This window comes from Dama dama, chromosome 13 (assembly GCF_033118175.1).
Source record: "Dama dama isolate Ldn47 chromosome 13, ASM3311817v1, whole genome shotgun sequence".
Classification (NCBI taxonomy): Eukaryota; Metazoa; Chordata; class Mammalia; order Artiodactyla; family Cervidae; genus Dama; species Dama dama.
Window position 1 is genome coordinate 32,470,800 of NC_083693.1, and position 21,866 is coordinate 32,492,665.

The following is a 21,866-nucleotide window of genomic DNA, read 5'->3' on the forward strand; positions in this document are numbered from 1 at the left end:
TTACAAATGACTACAGATCTGGACAACAAAAAAAGGTTTTTAATACTGGGAACTGACAAGATTTCTCAAGTTCCTTCAAGTAAAAACCCAATGAACCGCTTATTAAAGGCAGACACCCACCCAGACCTAAGTCCAATTTGAGCACTTCAGCAACTACTGTATGTACTACGACTGTGGATTTTACTCATCCTTCCGGATCTGCGATGAATCACAGAGCTCCTTAGGGTTGGGTGCCCAGTGACACCAGGAACTCTGCCCTGTACTCTGTACAGGGGTGAATTTCTCCAGGTCAGTGATGACGTATCGCAAGGGTCGTAAGCAGGAGAGAAGATGCTGGCATCTCTCCTTCCGCTCCTCGATCTTTTTCCAAGTCCCTCCTCCTATCACTCTCGCTTGCTTTCACTGGAGGGGAAACATTCAACTTGATGATTGCTACGGAGCCCGAATAAAGTTTTGGGTCACGTGCTTCTTTGCTGAGCAGGTGCAATGAACGTCTTTCATTCCTTTCCACATTGGGGAAAAGAAAAAATAAACCCTCATCTCCACCTTCCCTTCATCACTCCCTTCTTCTTTGAGGACTCCGGGTCCACAATGAAAAGCAGTCGGGCGCGAGCGGACACTTAAGCTCGGGCGGCAGCCGCTCCCATCCCGAGTTCGCCCCCGGCCCCGCCCCGCCGCCGCGGCGCCCCGGGTGCCCCCACCGCCTGGAGCTGCCAGAGGAGGACGCCCAGCGCCCTGCGGGCCCGCACTCACCGGCTCCCGCCGCCCAATCACTCCCGCTCGGACCCCGGCGCAGACCACACCACGCACGTCGCAGACGCCCACAGCCAGGTGTCTCCCGAATGCCCGCGCGCCGGGGGCGGGGCTAGCGACGCACGACCTTTGACCCGCGCGCGTCTCTGTCGCCGCCGGAAGCCGGCGCCGCGTCCGTCTCCTGGGCTCCCGCGGTTGCCTTGACTACGGAGGCCGCGGTGGAACGGCGGAAGTTGCAAATTTGGAGGAGCCGAGGAGCCGGGAGCATGAGGACTTGGTGTCTGTGTCAGATTTGTACTTGCGGGTAAGGAACGGCCGGCGTGGCGGCGGCCGGGCTTGGAAGTGAGCTAGGGCCGCGGGAGCGGGGACGAAGCCCTCAGAGTGGCCGCCCCGCGGAGGTGCGGGGACCCGGGCGCAGCGACGTCCCCACTTATCTCCGGGTCCCCAAATGCTGGCCGCGCATCCGGCCAGCTATCTCGGGTTAAGCAGTTCTGCTTTGTGGGCTCCTGGCACTTTCCAGGTGGAGCTAGTGATAAAGAACCCGCCTGCCAATGCAGGAGACCCAGGAGGCGAGGTTCCATCCCTAGTTTGTGAAGATCCCCTGGAGGAGGGCACAGCAACCCACTCCAGTATTCTTGCCTGGAGAATCCCATGGACAGGAGCCTGGCGGGCTACAGTCCATAGGGTCGCAAACACGATTGAAACGACTGCACGCACGCACGCACGCACGCATTTGTGGGCTCCTATCCAGGGCGCAAACTCCCAATGCCATCCAGCGGTGGGATTTATATGCCTGTGCAGCAGCGGCCGGAGGTCAGGCTGGTAAGTGGGGATCTGATTCGACTGGGAGAGTGTATGCCCCACACTATTTTAAAAATTAATAAAAGGAAACAGAAGAATAGAACGGTGTGCAAGTCGATGAGTTTTCGATCCGTGTTACGCTTTCTTTTATCCCTTGCTTTCTTTTTTTTCCCCCACCCCAGCCTGACCGATATTTTCTTTCCCAAGCCCATCCATCCTGTGCTCCTTTGGAATCTGACTTCCTGAAACCTAGAATTGGTCAGTGAGTCCTGCCTGACAACCTCCCGTCACCTAAGAAATAGTCTTCTCCTTCCTCAACTTCCCTGTTGACCCAGGGATTAGATCACTGTTTGCTCAATGAATATTATGAATATGTCAGCCCTGTGGTATTGTAATCTCCTCCAAAGGATAGACACTTAGAATGTTGATGAAAGCAGTTTTCCCCTTAGTTTCACAGTAAATGTTTATAATTAATAATCCAATATGGATTAAAAGGTAAATAGACATTTGAGGATTTGATTCATATTTGAAAACCTAATGCACAAAAATTAATTATTATTTCTAATCTTTCATTTCTATCCAACCCAAGTTCCTTTCCCATCCAGCTGTCAGGAATTTTCAGTCTTCATGATGTTGGAGGCTCCCTTTTCTTCAGGCAGTTAAATGATCTGGGAAACTGAGGCATTGCCAAAGCAAGGAATCTTCTCTGGGCTTTAAACATTGGTAATGCTTCCCACTGACATGTCTCTTGCTGAAGTTCTAAGAATCCTCTCAGCAGTAGTGCACCCCTACTTTCAAGTGTATGTTTGAGGTACAAGAATCTTGGCAAAGCCAGGAGCCACAGTTGGAGGGTTCACCTAGCCAACTCTTGACATTTGGCTACCACCCACAACTGTGATAGAGTGGGGCAAAGATCCCTGCTCTTCTAAGAGAACAAACTCATTGATGTTTCAGTACACTGCCTCTGTCTATCAGGATCAAGATTGTTGGGCCCCTTTGGGAAATTTTGACCCGTGTCTGTTTTTCATCTTTCTTTTTCATCTTGCTATTTTAATCCCCCCCCCCCCCACTATGTAACTAAAAATTTCCAAATGTCTATTTCTTTCACTTTATCAGTCAAAACTGCCATCTATCATATTTTCCTCTGCAGTGTGCACATACAATTGCTCATGTGAGTTAAACTGTAATGAGTTTTTTATGTTTGCATAGGCGACATCATTGCCCACATGGAACCACAAGGATTTATGAAAATTGTGGCGGGTCTTGTGCCACAACTGAATATTTGGAAAAATATCCTACATACGGCAATGTTCTTCCACCTCAGAGTCTGAAGCCCAAGGAAGAATATCAAGCATATGGTGGCAAAATGGAAGGAATAACAACATTTAAGTAAATATCAAGAAACAATTTGCTTTACTTATTTTTCACCACTCTCCTGGTTTTAATAAAGTTTTCTTTAAACTATTTAGTTTAACTCTTTAAACTATTTAGTTAAGTTGAACCAATCTAAAAAGCAAGAAACTGGTTGAGTCACAACTTGAGAAAGACAGAAAGATGAGAACTAAGCTAGAATGACAAAACTGAGAATGTAAAAGGGAAATATAAAAAGTTCTGTTGATTTCTTTTTTAACCTCCTAAAATCTATGTGTTTGTCTGCTTTCCATTGTGACCAGAATGCAATAACTTCCTAAGGGTTATGTTTGTATCTACTCCAGCTTTTGCATCTCTGATCTGTTTTCTAACTTGAAGTGACCCAGGTGACCTCTTTCTTTTTTTAATTTTATTTTTCACTGAAGTATAGTTGATTTACAATGTTGTCCCCATCTCTGCTGTTCAGCAAAGTGACTCGGTTACACACTTACAGACGTTGCTTTTTTAGCGTTCTTTTTCATCACAGGATTTTGAATATAGTCCCTGTGCTATACAGTAGGACCTTGTTGTTTATCCATCCAATAGATTAATATAATAGATCACAATCTGCTAATCCAAAACTCCCAGTTTTTCCCTCCCCCACGCCCTTGGCAACCACCAGTCTGTACTCTATGTCCGTGAGTCTGTTTTTGTTTTATAGATAGGTTCATTTTTGCCATATTTTAGATTCCACATACAAGTTATATGGTACTTGTCTTTTTCTTTCTGACTTACTTCACTTATGATAATCTTTAGTTGCACTCATGTTGCTGCAAATGACATTATTTCATTCCTTTTTATGGCTGAGTAGCATTCCATTGTATATATATGTACCACATCTTCTTTATCCATTCATCTGTCACTGGACATTTGTTTCCATGTCTTGGCTATTGTGAATAGTGCTGCTGTGAACATAGGGATGGTGCATATATCTTTTTGAATTATAGTTTTGTTGGATATATGCCTGGGAGTGGGACTGCTGAATAATATGGTAGCTCTATTTTTAGTTTTTTGAGGACCCTCCATACTAATTTCCATAGTGGCTGTACCAACTTACATTCCTACTAACAGTAGAGGAGAGTTCCCTTTTCTCCACATCCTCTCCAGCATTTGTTATTTACAGACTTTTTAATGATGACCATTCTAGCTAATGTGAAGTGGTACCTCGTTGTAGTTTTGATTTGAGTTTCTCCAATAATTAGTGATGTTGAGCAAGATGACCTTTTTAAAATGCAGATCCAATTCTATCACCTCCCTGCTAAAACTGGTCTTGTATTTTCCCATCATATTTAATATACGAACAAATCCCTTCATTGCTTGGTCCCCACTTTCTTCTCTGATTTATTTTCACTGTAATGCCCTTTGCACTGCTGGTTACATCCCATAGGACATTTTTCATTTCTTGAATGTACTAAGTTTCCCTTGTCACATAACCTTCCAAGATACTATTTTACCTGCCTGAAATTCTTCCTGTATCTTACCCTAGTTTACATTGGCTCAACCTATGGATCTCAACTCAATTATTACTCGGAAAAGCCTTCTCTGACACCCAGTTTTTGGTGAGGTAAAAGTCCCCTATATTAGTTCTCAAAGTATCTGCCTATTATTTATCATTAGATTAGTCTCAGTGAAAGCAGGAACTGTGTGTCTTCTTATCTCAGCATTCTATTTCCAGAAACCTATTACATGCCTACTAGCTCATAGTAAGTGCTCAATATTTACTCAGTGTGTGAAAGACAGAAAAGTTCTTTTAAGCCTCAACTTTTCACTTGGCTCAGCACTTTTGATCTCTTTGTATCTTTGTCAATTCAATTCTTTTCTTTATTCTGTTGATGTGTACACTATATTCAAGGCATAAGCTAAGGCATTAAAAAATGTCAATAAACATAGGTTCTTGCTTTCAAGGAACTTGTACATCAGATTTCTATAATTTAGGGTTTTTAAAATGCTCTAGGACAATGTTAACTTTTAGTATTATCCATTTTCATTTCAAAGGAAGATCATTTTACTTACATAGCAAAGGTGGAGACCTTCAAACTTTTAGTCCAATACTTATACTTTAACATTTCAGGCAACTCTTATGGTTCCTTCTGTAGGTGTGTGGCTCTTCCAGAAATGTGAAGATCTTCCATAGTCCTCAGACTTTTGTGTGATTTGGAATCATCAAGAAAGTCTACAGTTATAGGTTCCAGACCACCACCTAAAACAGTCAGTAGCTAATGGAATGGATTCCAGGAATATGCATTTTTAACCAGCATCAGTGGTGATTCTGTTGCTACAGACTCAATGCAGTGGGCAGGTCCTGGACTGTCCACTACGTCTGATGTGGAATGGAAAGAAGGGCTTCCCCACCACTGTTTATAGTCTTTTAACTATGAACGGTCCCCAAACAAAAATCAGACAAACAAGATAATCCCAGATCATAGTAAATGAGATGAAGGAACTAAACAGCTGGTTGAGATAGAGCCAAGGGGAAACGTTGCTCTTTTTTTCTCCACCTCTACTCCTTTCTTCCTTGATGCCTTAGTGATTCATAATGGAGATTTGAAATAAAGTTCACAATATTCATATTTGTTGAATAAAGATTTTGCATTTAACCAACTCTAAAAAATGAAGAAAGTTTAACCTGCCACATGTTTCTTTTAAAAAGTCAATTGCTTTTCAATTCTTGGTTTTCTCCATTGCCTTGTTCAAGTAGCCTTAATAGTAAAAATAAAATAAAACTAAATAAAGATTCAAATATACCAACAAAACGAAACCTTCCATTTCTTAAATCATCTTTCCACTTAGTAAAACACTAGATCTTTTCTTTGTATTTTGACTAGGGAATTAGCAGTATCATGGCTCAGATGGTAAAGAATCCACTTGCAGGAGACTCAGTTTCGATCCCTGGGTCAGGAAGATCCCCTGGAGAAGGAAATGGCAACCCACTCCAGTATTCTTGCCTGGGAAATCCCACAGACAGAGGAGCCTGATGGGCCGCACTCCATGGGTCGCATAAAAGTTGGGCACAACTTAGCAACTAACAACAGAAGTATTTCCAAGGACCACATTCAAGGGATTTGGAACTCTTGCTTGACTCCCTCATGTTGACGATGTTGACTGGGCAACAGATAGCAGCTGATTCATCTGTACAATTGAAAAATAATGTGTCATTCTGTTCTATACTTTTCTGTACTGTAGGAAGAGACTGTAAAGAGCAGACGTCTGGACTTGTACAGGACTTTTGGTCCTTTAGAGGATTACAGTTGTAGCAGAATCGATGACTGCCAGAGTTGGCAGGAAGACTGCCCTGAAAGTCTGAGTCCAGACATGTCCAGAGTTTTAGGATATATTAGATGAGTAAGAGTGCATTTACCCTTCACTACGTCTCCATAGAAAGTTGTTTTGGGTTTGGAGGTACACTTTCTAACATGTAACCAATCTAACTAGAGAAATGAAGACTTCTAAGCTTTCTCTGTCCTCTCCTTGATTCTTCCACTTCCTGATTGCATTTTAGCCTGTTCCTCTCTAGCTGGTATTTGGGAAGAGCAAAGAACAACTCAGATATCTTGAGCAGCAGAGGTATGTGATGTCTACTTTTGTTCATCTTCTAAAGTATTTCTCAAGCCTTTGTTAAGTGTCAGGCGCTATGCTTGGTGCCTGGGATACAGTGATGAGCAGAAACAGTCCTGATCTCTGTGCTTACAGACATCTGCAGTCTAGTGGAGGTGGCAATCAAAAACATCATTCAGAATGAGTATAAAATTGCAACAGTGATCAAATCTAGGAAGGGTAGGCACCAGGTAACTGGAGAGCCAGAATAAGAGGCTTGACTTTATCAGGGAAATGAGAAGAATGATCTAAAATCTGAGGGCTGTAAAGCACTTAACTGGATTAAGAATGTAAGAACGTGCTTTCCAGGCAGAGAGCAGCATGAAGTAGGAAGGAGAAGGCCAGCAGGGGCAGAGGAAGCACGAGGTGAGTTGAAGCCAGTGGGAGAGGCCATGCCCAGTTTCTTCTGTAGCCTTAGAGCAGTAAGAAGCCACTGGGGGTTTCTTTTTGGGTGTGTGTGTGTGTGTGTGGCAGGGGGTATGGAAAGACTGGAGAGAGAACTAGTGAGTGAGTTTAGGAAGCTACTGAACTGATGTGGATGAGCTGTTACAAAAGCTTAGAATATCAGGTGGTGGATGAGACACAGAAAAGCAGTTCGATTTAAGAGAGATTTAGGAGGCAAAGCTGATAGGAGGTGGTGATAAACTAAATTTAAGAGGGAAGTGAGGCATGAAGGGGCTTCCCAGGTGGCGCCAGTGATAAAGGAACCTGCCTGCCATTGCAGGTGACATACAAGACAACGCATTCAGCCCCGTGAGGCATGAAGGGTAGGTCTAGATTCCTGATTGTGCAGCTGAAGAAGTGGTGCCATTCACCAAGATAAGGAACAAGCCAAAGGGACCAGAATTGTTGGGGGAGAAATATTTTGATTAGGGGTATAGTACGTTTTGAGGTGCCGTTGACTAGCTGAGGGGCCTTGTGAAAACTGGTCTGGATCTAAGAGAAGTGGTCTAAGCAGAGATGTAAGTTTGAGAGGCATTTCCATCTAGTTAGTGATGGCAGCTATGGGGATGGAGGAGCTGTGCTCAGGAGGGAACATGGGATGAGCAGAGGAGAGTGTGCAGACCCAAGTGCCGAGGAACTCTAGCACTTCATGACTGAGTCTAGGAGGGTGAAGCGACATAGGAGACTGAGAAGAAATAATGAGGAAGACAGGGAGAAAGAGATTTCCAGAAATAGAGTGGTCAATAATGAAAGTTACTACTGGAGAGGTCTGGTAAGATGATGACTAAGTCTGATGCATTTCACCATATAGAAGTCACTCTGGACCTTGAAACTGTACTAGAGAGGCCTGTGCTGAAAAACCAGGTTGAAGTGGGTTGACAGGGGTGAGTTAACAAGTCTAAGAAGTTACATTGTGAACAGAGAAGGGATTCAGTGAGTTTTGTTTTCGGGAGGTTATGACCACATACAGAAAATACTGATTAGTAAAAAAATGGTTTGAATAAATCATAAAATAAGTGACCACAGCCAATAGAAAAGAAATGCCAATAGAAATATCAATAGAAAGTCAATGCCAAAGAAAAGAAAGCAATTTGGAAGACTTTTAGTAGTAGTAATCAAAATAATCATTCTTTATGTGTACAAAATAGTCATGTGTATGCTGTACATGCATATACGTGTCAGTCCTTAAAACAACCCTGTATGAGGTAGATGACATTATGGTTCTATTTTATATATAAGGACACTGGAACAGACAGGTGAAGTTATCCAGTATAATACATGTAGCGAATGACAGAGCCAGGATTTGGGACCAGGTGGTCAGTCCAAGTCTGTGGTCTTCTCCAGTTCAACAGACAGCCTCAGTGTCTGCAATAACATAATGTTTATCAAATGCCCAGGGTGGCCGGGGTACTGTATGGCCCGCATCCCTGGCAAGAGCTGCCAGGGAATCAGAAGATGAGTAAGACTTACATCCATGCTATGAATATGATTGATGTCTAAAGGCCAGAGTCAGATGTACGTGACTCCTTTAATTGATTATTTAAAGATGAGCAGAAAGACAGCATGACTCAACAAAAAGACAGCATACCCAAACAGTTCATTAAAGTCTTTAATAGGATGAATAAGGGTTTTGACAAAAGTGGACCCAAGGGATATAGTTAAAATTTTTTTCAGATTCATTTAAACCTTTAACCTGTGATTTCCTTCCAGGTTAGACCAAAAATTCAATTCTTGGAAGATTTTATTTCTGTAAGATCCAATTAACCAATGATCCATTGTAAAGAGGTTTGGAAAAACTGATTTTTTTTTTTTAATATTTATTTTTCTTAAGATATTTAGTCACTGGGTAGGACATAAAGGAATTCAATATTCTCTTTCAAGTAGTTTACCAACCATCACCATTTTAATACCTTCTAGACTTTTCTAGTGGAAGTCTTGAAAACTTTAATACTGAATTGAAAGAGTTAAAAACAAAAGAACCTGTGAGGCTATGTTTCAAACTTATATATTTCAGGTCGGATTATCGTCCTTACGAAATAGACAAACAGCCTCGCCATGCACCAGAAGAATATAAACCAAAACAGGGGGTGATTGATCTTGGCACCACCTACAAACGGGATTTTAATTCTTACAAAGTACATCCTGTGGTGATAGTTCGGCCTCTGGAGAGACAACAAGTTAAAAAAGGAAAGCTGGACACTGTCCCAACCTATAAAGGTAACTTGCCATCTCCAGAATTAAAGCGCCAAAAAACAAAAGTTTAACCTTCAGCTTTGACATCCAACATGGAATCGCAGTTCTGGCAGACTGCCGAACTTAAGTCTCCAAGGCTTAGGAGAAAACTTCTTTCTCTTTTGTCAAAATAATATTGTATAGTGAGGAAAAAAGACCATTTGCTTGGTTGAGAGTTAAGAGACCTGGGTTCCTGTCTAAATTCAGCCACTAAGTTTTCTCTATCTCAAACCATGAAAACAAAGGATACTACTGAACAAGCATTATGTCCTATTTGTCACATTATGCCATTTTGAGTTGGCACTTCTCCTTTCCTCCCAGTATGAAACTACTGAGCATTCTGCAGCCTTTGAGGAAGTCAAATAAATAGCAACCCTCTTCACCATTCAGGTTCTGAACCAACCAAAAGAGTGGCAGGGAGAGAACCAAAATATTGCCTTTTATGCTGATAAAGGCTAGGATAGAGGATGACACTTACCTCTGTTAGCAGATGGTCCCTGATACTGAACTTCAGAATAAAATAGGTGTGTTCACCCAGTGAGACAATGTTGGATCCTCACACAGGCCACCTGCTCCTCTAGGCCTTCCAGCATGGAATACCTTCTGCCTGCTGGCAACCAACTGCAGGGAGGAAGGGGCTGGACGATGTGTGACCAGTTTCTTTCCAAAAATCAATCTGGTCTTACAACACTGTTGCTTTGGGCAGTTCTTTATTTTCCAACAATAGTCTATCTGGTTAGTTCATACTATTTCTATATTTTTTGTTAATAATGTAATTGCATATTTAGGCTTACAGTCTTTTTACTCATATGTGATATAACTGAATGGCTATGTCCTAATATGAAACCTTTTTATAAAAGTGATGCCATCCACAATAACAATACTGATTTATATTTTAAACAAATAATAACTGAATACACACTTACTCTTTAAACATCACTCTTAGCAGTTTAATGGGTAAGTAAAGTGTATGTTCCCTGGAAAAGGAAATGGCAACCCACTCCAGTATTCTTGCCTGGGAAATCCCATGGACAGAGGAGCCTGGTGGGTTACAGTCCATGGGGTCACAAGAGAGTCACTCTTTTTAAGACTGAATGACTAAACAACACAGTATATGGAATTAGTATAGTATGATCTATAAGTCAGCTCAGTAGGGAGATCAGGAACAATGTTCTTTGTTTTGTTTTGTTTTTTAAGCTATGAGCATATAAGACACCATACAAGGAGCAAATTTTTAAGACAACACATACAGTGAACATATCATGGCTTCCCTGATAGCTCAGTGGTAAAGAATCCGCCTGCAATGCAGGAGATCCCAGTTCAATTCCTGGGTCAGGAAGATCTGCTGGAGAAGGGATAGGCTACCCACTCCAGTATTCTTGGGCTTCCCTTGTCACTCAGCTGGTAAAGAATCCACCTGCAATGTGGGAGACCTGGGTTGGAAAGATCCCCTGGAGAAAGGAAAGGCTATTCACTCCAGTATTCTGGCCTAGAGAAGTCCATGGACTGTATAGGGTCGCAAAGAATCAGTCATGACTGAGCAACTTTCACAAAGATTTTCACATACAGTGAACAAAGATATTTTAATAATCTAATACAGCATATAGTAATTGCTAAGATATATATTAATTGCTATGCATAGGAGATAATGTATTAATAATAATTTGACATAAAACTGGTGAAATGTTTGTACTAGGTCTTTTATTTTATTTTCCATTTATTTTTATTAGTTGGAGGCTAATTACTTTACAACATTGTAGTGGTTTTTGTCATACATTGACATGAATCAGCCATGGATTTACATGTATTCCCCATCCCGATCCCCCCTCCAACCTCCCTCTCCACCCGATCCCTCTGGGTCTTCCCAGTGCATCAGGCCCAAGCACTTGTCTCACCCATCCAACCTGGGCTGGTGATCTGTTTCACCATAGATAATATACATGTTTCAATGCTGTTCTCTCGAAACATCCCACCCTCGCCTTCTCCCACAGAGTCCAAAAGTCTGTTCTGTACATCTGTGTCTCTTTTTCTGTTTTGCATATAGGGTTATCGTTACCATATTTCTAAATTCCATATATATGTGTTAGTATACTGTATTGGTCTTTATCTTTCTGGCTTACTTCACTCTGTATAATGGGCTCCAGTTTCATCCATCTCATTAGAACTGATTCAAATGAATTATTTTTAATGGCTGAGTAATATTCCATGGTGTATATGTACCACAGCTTCTTATCCATTCGTCTGCTGATGGGCATCTAGGTTGTTTCCATGTCCTGGCTATTATAAACAGTGCTGTGATGAACATTGGGGTGCACGTGTCTCTTTCAGATCTGGTTTCCTCGGTGTGTGTGCCCAGAAGTGGGATTGCTGAGTCATGTGGCAGTTCTATTTCCAGTTTTTTAAGAAATTGCCACACTGTTCTCCATAGCAGCTGTACTAGTTTGCATTCCCACCAACAGTGTAAGAGGATTCCCTTTTCTCCACACCCTCTCCAGCATTTATTGTGTGTAGACTTTTGGATAGCAGCCATCCTGACTGGCGTGTAATGGTACCTCATTGTGGTTTTGATTTGCATTTCTCTGATAATGAATGATGTTGAGCATCTTTTCATGTGTTTGTTAGCCATCTGTATGTCTTCTTTGGAGAAATGTCTGTTTAGATCTTTGGCCCATTTTTTGATTGGGTCATTTATTTTTCTGGAATTGAGCTGCAGGAGTTGCTTGTATATTTTTGAGATTAATCCTTTGTCTGTTGCTTCATTTGCTATTATTTTCTCCCATTCTGAGGGCTGTCTTTTCACCTTGCTTATAGTTTCCTTTGTTGTGCAAAAGCTTTTAAGTTTCATTAGGTCCCATTTGTTTAGTTTTGCTTTTATTTCCAATATTCTGGGAGGTGGGTCATAGAGGATCCTGCTGTGATTTATGTCGGAGAGTGTTTTGCCTATGTTCTCCTCTAGGAGTTTTATAGTTTCTGGTCTTACATTTAGATCTTTAATCCATTTTGAGGTTATTTTTGTGTATGGTGTTAGAAAGTGTTCTAGTTTCATTCTTTTACAAGTGGTTGACCAGTTTTCCCAGTACCACTTGTTAAGGAGGTTGTCTTTTTTCCATTGTATATTCTTGCCTCCTTTGTCGAAGATAAGGTGTCCATAGGTTCGTGGATTTATCTCTGGGCTTTCTATTCTGTTCCATTGATCTGTATTTCTGTCTTTGTGCCAGTACCATACTGTCTTGATGACTGTGGCTTTGTAGTAGAGTCTGAAGTCAGGCAGGTTGATTCCTCCAGTTCCATTCTTCTTTCTCAAGATTGCTTTGGCTATTCGAGGTTTTTTGTATTTCCATACAAATTGTGAAATTATTTGGTCTAGTTCTCTGAAGAATACTGTTGGTAGCTTGATAGGGATTGCATTGAATCTATAGATTGCTTTGGGTAGTATCGTCATTTTGACAATATTGATTCTTCCAATCCATGAACACGGTATGTTTCTCCATCTGTTTGTGTCCTCTTTGATTTCTTTCATCAGAGTTTTATAGTTTTCTATATATAGGTCTTTTGTTTCTTTAGGTAGATATACTCCTAAGTATTTTATTCTTTTTGTTGCAATGGTGAATGGTATTTTTCCTTAATTTCTCTTTCTGTTTTCTCATTGTTAGTGTATAGGAATGCAAGGGATTTCTGTGTGTTAATTTCATATCCTGCAACTTTACTATATTCATTGATTAGCTCTAGTAATTTTCTGGTAGAGTCTTTAGGGTCTTCTATGTAGAGGATCATGTCATCTGCAAACAGCGAGAGTTTCACTTCTTCTTTTCCTATCTGGATTCCTTTTACTTCTTTTTCTGCTCTGATTGCTATGGCCAAAACTTCCAAAACTATGTTGAATAGCAGTGGTGAGAGGGGGCACCCTTGACTTGTTCCTGATTGTACTGGGTCTTTTAAACAACCATAGTAAGATTTTCTTTTTTTCTCTGTAAAGTTCACTTAAAATACAATAATACTGATAATCCTTGATGCCTTGACTATTTACATGTAACATACACACATGCACACACACACTCATACATCCAATACTAGTTCTGGCTTCTCATTACCTGGGCTTCCTATAGATTCATGTACTTCTACTCCCATAACCCAATGTTGAGGATTCCTGGGTTCCTTCTGGCCTCCCCTCTCCTGATCTTTCCTAGTAAGGAAAAGTTATCCTTGTATTTCCAGGTTGGGGGCATGAGACAAGAAAACCTATGGGCCAAGGGGACATGTTACCATCCGGTGTAATGACCACACTACAGGCTCTGTAGATCCCTCCATAAGGACAGATCTGTAGCTGAAGAGGAATCACAATGGGAAGAGCCTCTCACTATAACCTAACAGAGAATAGAGGGAAGATGGAAATGGGATATGATTAAAAACAAAAAAACTACAAGATGGTGAGAAGGGCGTCATCTAGATTCTGGAGATGTGGCTCTATGGAACTGGTCACTCTTAGACAGAAATTTATCTGCCCCCAGCAGCCTTGGTTTAAAAACTTATTCAGACTAAAGTGTACATAAAGAAAATAGGTCAGTATTTGATTTGATAAATACTTTTTAGGGATTACTCTTCTGTGTGCCAGGCACTACAAGGAATAGAGATCTGAATGGAGCAGGGTTGCTGACATTTAGAAACTTTACAGGTGAGGAAAAAAAAGAGCAATATAGCATGAAAAATTAAATAGTCATACAAGAAATAAATGAAACATCACAAGGAGGGGGGAATGATTCATTAGAAAATTATGAAACAATTAGTGCTTCAAAAATTTAGACTGAACAAAATATCACTGCAGGCTAGTCTGAGAATGCATCAGAGACTAGTAAGTATTGATGTATGGAAAGAGGATGGACGTCCTAAAAGCTAGGGTGAGATGAGCAAAAAGTCATAAAGCCAGAAAAATAAAAGGGTATTCAGTGAACATGGTGTGGACCAGAGAATTTCAGGATCTGAGTAATTAGTGTCTAATTCCAAAAATGTAGCTTTAAGATTGTGATGTCTTGGTTGTTAGACTGAGGAGCTTAACATTTTACTACTAGTCACTAAAATTTTTTGAGTTCTGCTACCAGATAGGATATAGTAGATGGCAGAAAGCCATAACCTCCACTGAAACAGCTAAAAACATACATAAATTTTTAAAAATCTTTTTTTAAATAGAAGCAAAGAACTAAATTTACAGAAATGGAGGAGCCCTTCCTAGATAAGCTGAGGTGGCCAACTTTTCACTCCTCTGGAAGCATCTGTCAAGTCTAGGCAAGGCTGAAGATTGGGGTGGCATAAGCAGGGGACTCTTCTAGGGGGAAGGGAAATCAGTGGAGAAGCTCACACATAGGCAGGTATGACAATTAGAATCTATAAGTACCCCAGATGCAGGGCTGGTTTCCCTTGTGGGGTGTTTGCTAAGTGTTGAGGGGGCATGGTGGGCTAGAAGACTCGGCTAGAAAGAGCTCACAGAAATGTCCCACAGTCTCTCTTGGGAACAGGTGCTTGGAAGACAAAGCCCCACTAGAATGAAGGCAAAGCTACAAACACATCACAGGTCTTGTCCGAAGAAATTTGTAATTAGAGGAAGACTTTGTCTAATTAAAGATGTCACTGAATGCCAGTCTTGCTCAGTTCCTGATTGGATCAAGGTGGTCTGCCCCACATCCTATCTGCCCAACAGAGGGAAAAGCAAGCTGTCTTCTGTTGAAAGTAACACTGATTAGTTTTTATGATTTTCTTATGCATAACATCCAGCATAAAATAAAACCTTATAAGACCTATGAAGAATCAGGAAGTATTTGAAGAGATAATGGTCAAAGAATTTCCAAAATTGGTGAAGGAATTCAGGCCACAGATTCAAGCAGCTTATCAAACCGCAAAATAAACACAAAGCCATGTCTGGCAACTGTCATCAAACTTCTGAGAACCAAGTAAAGATAACTTCTTAGAAGTAGTAAGAGCAAAACTACAGATTATTTACAAAAGAAAAGTTAGAAATGTACTTAACTTCACCAGAAACTATAGAAGCCTGAAGACAATGAATGACATCTTTAATGTTAAAAAGAAAAAAAAAAAAAAAAAAAAACTGAGAATTTCAAACCCAGTGAATCCTAGAATTTTATATGTAGTGAAAATATCCTTCAAAATAATGTAAAATAAAGAGGTTTTTAGGGAAGGGAAAAAAAAAGGAGAAAAAGTGTTAGTAGCAGATACATACTACAAAAGTAATTAAAGGAAGTTCTTCAGGTTGAAGGAAAATGATTCCAGAGAGAAGCATGAAGAGCAGCAATCAATGAGTCTGTAAAGAGAAAAACAGTAGAGAAAATTGATGAAATGGAATGCTGATTCTGTTAAAAGATTGCAAAGTTGAATAACCCTAACCACAATGACCAAGGAGAAAAATAAAAAGACACTAACTACAAATATCAAGAATGAAATAAGGGTCTTGCTGTAAAGTCTACAGAACCTTATTTTACAATATTTTTTCTTCTATTTCCTTATTGTTATTTTTGATAATTTCATCAGGTTGCTATTCATTGCATGATTGCCTCAGATGGAAAAACTTATAATTTAGAAAGTAAAATAAACAGGACTTGAAAATGACTTGAAACAGAGAGAAGGGAGTGAGGGAGAGAAAATTAACTGGGTGAAATCTTTACATGAGGTGCCATATTCAAAATAGTGTTTTATTGTTGTGTTATTTAGGGAAAATGAGTCTCAGCAAGATGGTGAACTCAGTTGGGGCAAACTAAGTTTAAATTTACCTCTTGGACATTTGAATAGAGATTGTCTAGGAGGAAGATAGATATGTTGGTTTGGATTTCAAGGGAAGTCTGCAGTAGAGATTCAAGTTTGGGAGTCATCAACTTACAGGTAGGATTAAAACTGTGAGACAAGTTTGATGATGTGTAGATTGAGAAAGAAAGGATGGAGCCCCCTGACTTTATGAAAATTGGTCCCACATTCTTGGTGCCATAAGACAACGCAGAGAACAGAGCCCCAACTACCAAGAGAAAGAAACTGCATACGCTGCTGAGGACTTTTGTCCTCAAAGAGGAACCCAGAACAGCTCACTGTGTAAAGATGGACTTGGAGCTCTGCATCTGGATGTTCATGATGAGCAAACACATGCAAGCACCTCATGGACTTAAAGCTGTTTAGAAGAAAGCAAACTTCCCATCTAAACTGAATGGCCCTTATCTAACAAGTGCAGTACTGTAGTTGCCAAATGACCAGATGCATTGTTAGATGTAGACGGCATTATGTTTGATTTTTTTCCATAAGTGTCATAAGATACCAAGAACCAATGATATTAATAAAGGCCATGATGTTTTAAAGGTATTACTAGATTGTTATTAATAAACATTATAGGAAAATAATAAATTTCCAGGCATATGAGCATAGGGATATTTAAAAGAGGCAAACCAATTTTCTGCAGATCTCTGGAATTAATACATTGCTATCAAATCTTATCTCTAAAATTTTGCTTCCTTTTTGAAAACCAAACTTTTTTGGTAAGGGAGAATATTCTTTTCTATTTAGTTTCTCTCATGAAATTAACATCTTTTTTGTAGACATTTTGGCAACAAAGGGTCTCCCTGTATGTTTATATTGAACCATAGACCTTCCATTAACATCCTCTGGTTCCTTAGTTACTGAAAAGTAGTGCTACAATTTTATACTTGAGGTAGCAAACAACAGAGAGTCCTTCATGGTGACTCAAGAAAAAGTGAGTTTGTGGTAAAGCTTCCTGTGAAGTGGAACTGGAAAACTATCAGCTGCAGAGGAAGCTTGAGGGAGAACTACCCCTTGCCCACCCCACCACCGCCATCAGCTAGCTGGCTTTTCTAACAGCATCCTCATACCCCTGGACACATCTTCTCTGATTGCCCTCCAAGGTCTAGCCTTCCCTGCCTAAGTATCATGTCACTGTTTCCTTATGAGTCTATTCCAAAGTCTTCAGCCCACCATAGCTCTCCAATTCTGCTTCATGGCACCTTTCACATTCTTCTCCCACATCTATCTGAATTTGTTTTCAAATATAAGTTCACAAGACCAAGAATGTGCAAGACCCAGATCATCTTTTCTTACCAGGTCTCTACTATCTGAAAGATTGCCTGCTCTTAGGTTATTCACTCTCATTCAAACATCAGTAGCTTGAAGGTGGTGGGAGTAATCATTATTTGGTCAAAAACGTGGCTATTTTGGCAGAAATGCCTGTGACTGAGAAGCTTTTCTCTTCAAAAGAAGTATCCACAGAAGAAGCATTTGAACTTTTGCCTTTCCAATAAACACTGCATGGCCTTTAGCCTAGACTCTAATTCTTTATCATGTATATCTTCTGTCTCTTATAAATTAATTTTTGGTATTTAGAGATACGTATTTTGGGGTAAAGTCAATTCCATAGCATTTCTCAGCTTTCTCCCTTTCTCATCTAGAAACAGAAAGCCTAAATAAACCTCAGTTGAAATATATGCACTTCAGTTTTCCACCCATGGTCGAGGTGAGCTGCAAGAAGAATTAAGGTATTTAACACGAAATCCCAAGTTCAGCCCTGATGTTCATTTCTAAATTCCATACTTAGTCTCTCACACTTTAGAGAGCATTCAATCTGGGCCCCTCACCTCCAGATGAAGCCCATTTCCCGAGGAGGAAAATTGAAGCCAGTGCTCCTCCTGGGATAGTACAAGTTACCTTGGACCTTGTATATTTGCTCAAGGAGTCCTGTTGGCTTCCAGGGGTACAGTGGAGCTGAAGTTTTCTCTACTTTGAGGAGTCCCCCCAAAGTAAGGAGTAATATCCACATCACTCTTGCCCACACAGCAGGGCCCTTGGTTTTTACGTTAATTCCTAGCTTTTATGTTTCACACTTCAGCATGTTATAACAAAAATCCCAACCAGTTCCTGGGAACACAACCCTAATCTCCTAAATTCTGTCTTCACCCAAAACACAACCTTTTTGGTTTTCAAAAACAATCAACAGTCAGGCTCAGATGTTCCATTCCCATGTTAAATCACAAGAATCTGAAAGTGGAAAGTTGTATGTATTAAAGTGGGGAGATAGGAAGAGGAAAGTAGAAGTGAAGGAAAAAAGGAATAAATCTGAGGGGAAATCAGTGGAACTTCCTACTTAACTGGTGTTGAGATACCTAAAGGAAATGCAAGGACGGCAACGAGAGAAGTCAGTCACGATTTTTAGAAGGTGGTGGTGTCCTTCAGTATTTAAAAATGCTCTCTCTTTTAAATTTTCAAGATGATTATAGAGCTTGGGACATTCAGAAAAGTGAACTCTACAAGCCACAACAAACTTACTATCCCCCTACTGTGAGATTTGGAAATTCAACAACATTTCAGGATGACTATGTCCCTCGGGAGATAAAGCCTAGACAAAGCTATAAACCCAGCCCCGCGGTCGAACGCTCTACCATCCCCTTTAGCGGTAACACAAGTCATCGCCTTGATTATGTGCCTCATCAGCCAGAATTCAAGCTGGCAAAGCCAAAAGACAGCTACAAGCCACCCGACCAACCCTTGGAGGACCTCACAACTCACCGATGCGACTTTCAGGGTCTCGTCGGTGAAACAGCAAAGATCTGCAGACCTGCACACACCAGAGTGGCCCAGGATGCTCCATTCGAAGGAAGCACTGAGTTCCGGGACAGTTTTCAAGCATGGGCACTCCCAGCACCGCAAGTTCAGAAAGTGCTGGAGTACTTCCCTCCCGCAGGCACCATGCAGCTGCAGAGCACCAGCCACCTCGACTATGTCCCGCATCAGGCCACGCGTGTGTTTCCCATCAGGCCCGCTTCTCGTAGGAGAAATCATAGCTTTCCTTTCCAAGGAAAGAGCACCACGATGCAAGATTTCCCAGCATGGGAAAGCTGCCGTCAGGGACTCATTAAGCAGGAGCCGCAGATCCCCAGCCCGTCTGGAAAATTCGATGGCTTGAGCACTTTCAGGTCTCACTACGTGCCCCATGAACTAATTCCCACCAAGAGCTGCAAACCTGTGGATGCTCCCTTGAAGAGGTCACTTCCGTTTGACGACGTCACCACGTACTCTCTGGAGTATATGCCCAAGAAACTGGAGACCTGCCCGGCTAGCTACCCTTCCCCTCCTGGCTACCTGTTTGAAACTACAAATTCCCGAGGTCATAAATTCTTCCGCAAGATCGCTCCCGTGGTGAAGGCCTTCTAATTCTCAAATCAGGTTTAAAAGGAAGCGGACTTACACCATGTTGGCTTCTCAAGGACAAAATCAATTTTCTATAATAGGAAAAAATAATTTTTTTTAAGTGAAAACTAATCATTTTTTAAATTTTTAAACAAGAAATTTAGAAAATCTGTCAGAGGAAATCAGGATTTTTAAATCCATTTCGAATTAACATTTTAACCAAGATTGTTGTTTAGTATGCATTTCTGAGACTTAAATTATGTACATTCCCATCAGAACTATTTTTAATCCCAACATACTGTTTGGTAACTTGTTTCAATCTATTATCATTTATACTTGTGTTTATACTTATGTCAAGTATATGGTTATTCACATAGGTGTTATCATTCATCAAGTGCCTTAGGACTTTTCTAGAGCACCACGGAAAATGACACACGGATTCTTCTTTCAAGATGACAGTATTTTTCTCCTTAGACTTCAAGGTATCTATGAGGTGTTCCCTGGTCAGGTTTTCATTGGTGGCTGTTAAGATGGCTGCACTGCTCCTCACAGGGTTCAGGTTAGTAAGAGGCACCCTGACATCTCTGTGGGTTGGAAATCGAAGCACCTGAGTTCACAGTTCCAATGATGTTAATTCCTTACTGTGTTACCCAAGGCAAGGGACTCTTGTCTTTGAGTCTCAGTGTCTTCATCTCTAAAAGAATGTCTGCTCTGCCTACCTCACAGAAACTTTGCTCTGAGCATCAGGTCCTGTGATGCCTTGAAATCCACAAAGTAAGAGTGCTAACCAAGAATCAGGGGTTGTTCATAAGTCACCTAATCTCTTTTTGTACCTGTTCCTTCATTTTCATATTAGGAGAATTCCCTACTCAATACTCCCTTTTGGCCTGTAGCAAGGATTGTAGAATAACCTAGCCTGCTTCGAGCTGATGAGGAGTATGACTTCTGAGAGGAGTCTTCCCCTTTAAACCTTCACAAGCACCCTAGAAGTTGTTACAGAGAATGGAGAGTGTGGGTAGGGGAATAATGTGGTTTGAATGACACTATTTCCAAAAAGGAAAAAGCATTTGCAGAAGTTTAGAGTATGCCCAGTCGCTCTGAAGAAAATGTTCAGGGTAACCACCGGCAATTATGCACCCAATTGCCGCTCCCAGAATCACAGTGCAGAAGAAGAACCAGGCTCAGTAGGAGCACAGTTACAGTGTGAAGAGCAATGCCAAGAAGGGAGGGAGGGAAGGAATGGTGGCACCAAGTGAAGTAGACAGAACAGACTGCGTATATAAATGCTGAACATTCCCTAATGAATGAGACTATCCCCCCCCCAACCCCAGCCATGCCATGCCGCACGTGAGATCTTAGTTCCCAGACCAGGGATCCAACCCATGCCCCGTGCATGGGAAGCGTGGTGTTCCAACCACTGGATTGGCAGGGGAGTCCCATGAAATAAATTCTTATTGGGTGTTTTTGGGGGTAATATGATTTATTTTATCTCAAAAGTTTAGTCTTGTAGTTTTAGAATTGTTTCAAAATATATATCCATAACTAAGAATAAGTCCATCAACATTTGGTTAAAGTATTTTTGATTATGTGGCAGTAAATTGTTTTCATTTACTTTTGTATTTATTAGGGGAAATTATGTTGAATTATATGTATCTAGTAATATTAATAAAGTATCACTTAATGAATTTTCATGAAATCATTTCTGCAACCAATTTTCTCTGGAAGAGACCTTGTTAATAAAGTATGTTCTAGGTTAAGGTATGCATAATTCACACACACACACAGTCACACAACATTTTAAAAGCACTGGAAACTAGTAATATTTAACCATCTGCCAGATTTAGAATGAGTTTCCACTAAGCCAAACTTGGATGAATCTGATGAAGAATGGGGGACATTTGGAGACAAAAAGCAGTAGGAAATTTCATCCCCACCCCATCCCGTCTCTACCCTGTCTCCCTGCATATCCTTGTTGTGGAAAATAAGACCACAGAATTAGAAAGAAAGGCTCTGTCGTTCATAAGAACTGGAGGGACAACAACGCCAAGAGTGAACACTAATGTGCACCATGGACTTTGGGTGATTATGCTGTGTCAAGGTTAAGCCACCCATTGTGACACCCACACCCTCTGGGCACAGGCTATTAAAGGTCAGGAGGCTGTGCGAGTGTGGGGGCAGGAGGTGCAGGTTAACTCTCTGTTCTTTCCACTCAATTTTGTTGTGAACCTAAAAGTCTTCTAAAACAATAAAATGATTAAAGAAGAAAACCAAAAACTAGGCGGCAGGAAGAATGGAGGGGGGTGTTCAGCAGTCAGAGGCTGGGAACCCCCATTCCCCAGCCCCTTAAAACATCTGATTTATAGACTTTTGTACAAAAATCCCAAGGGCCTCCCTAGGGCTTCCCTGGTGGTTAAACTGGTAAAGAATCGTCCTGCCAATGCAGGAGA

General features: G+C 41.0%; 2 protein-coding genes across 3 annotated transcripts in view; one reads left to right on the forward strand and one right to left on the reverse strand.

The window, feature by feature from the left end:
* EFL1 (elongation factor like GTPase 1) overlaps window positions 1–882 on the reverse strand; it is a 111,583-nt gene extending 110,701 nt beyond the window's left edge. For both annotated transcript variants that reach the window (XM_061158826.1, XM_061158825.1), the window contains exon 1: window positions 754–882. The gene's annotated coding sequence lies outside the window, so the exon portion shown is untranslated. The remainder of the gene's footprint in view (window positions 1–753) is intronic.
* Window positions 296–19,676, forward strand: SAXO2 (stabilizer of axonemal microtubules 2). The gene is made up of 6 exons (XM_061159095.1): window positions 296–314; window positions 577–831; window positions 916–1,057; window positions 2,764–2,943; window positions 9,017–9,219; window positions 18,500–19,676. The coding sequence occupies exons 1-6, from the start codon at window positions 296–298 to the stop codon at window positions 19,441–19,443; spliced, it is 1,743 nt and encodes a 580-aa protein (XP_061015078.1). The 3' UTR covers window positions 19,444–19,676.
* Window positions 19,677–21,866: the final 2,190 nt, after the last annotated feature.

Excerpts from the sequence above, each read along its gene's own strand:
- SAXO2 (XM_061159095.1), top strand. Across the intron at positions 1,058-2,763 it reads TGTCAGATTTGTACTTGCGG|GCGACATCATTGCCCACATG; the intron begins GTAAGGAACGGC and ends ATGTTTGCATAG. Across the intron at positions 9,220-18,499 it reads CACTGTCCCAACCTATAAAG|ATGATTATAGAGCTTGGGAC; the intron begins GTAACTTGCCAT and ends TAAATTTTCAAG.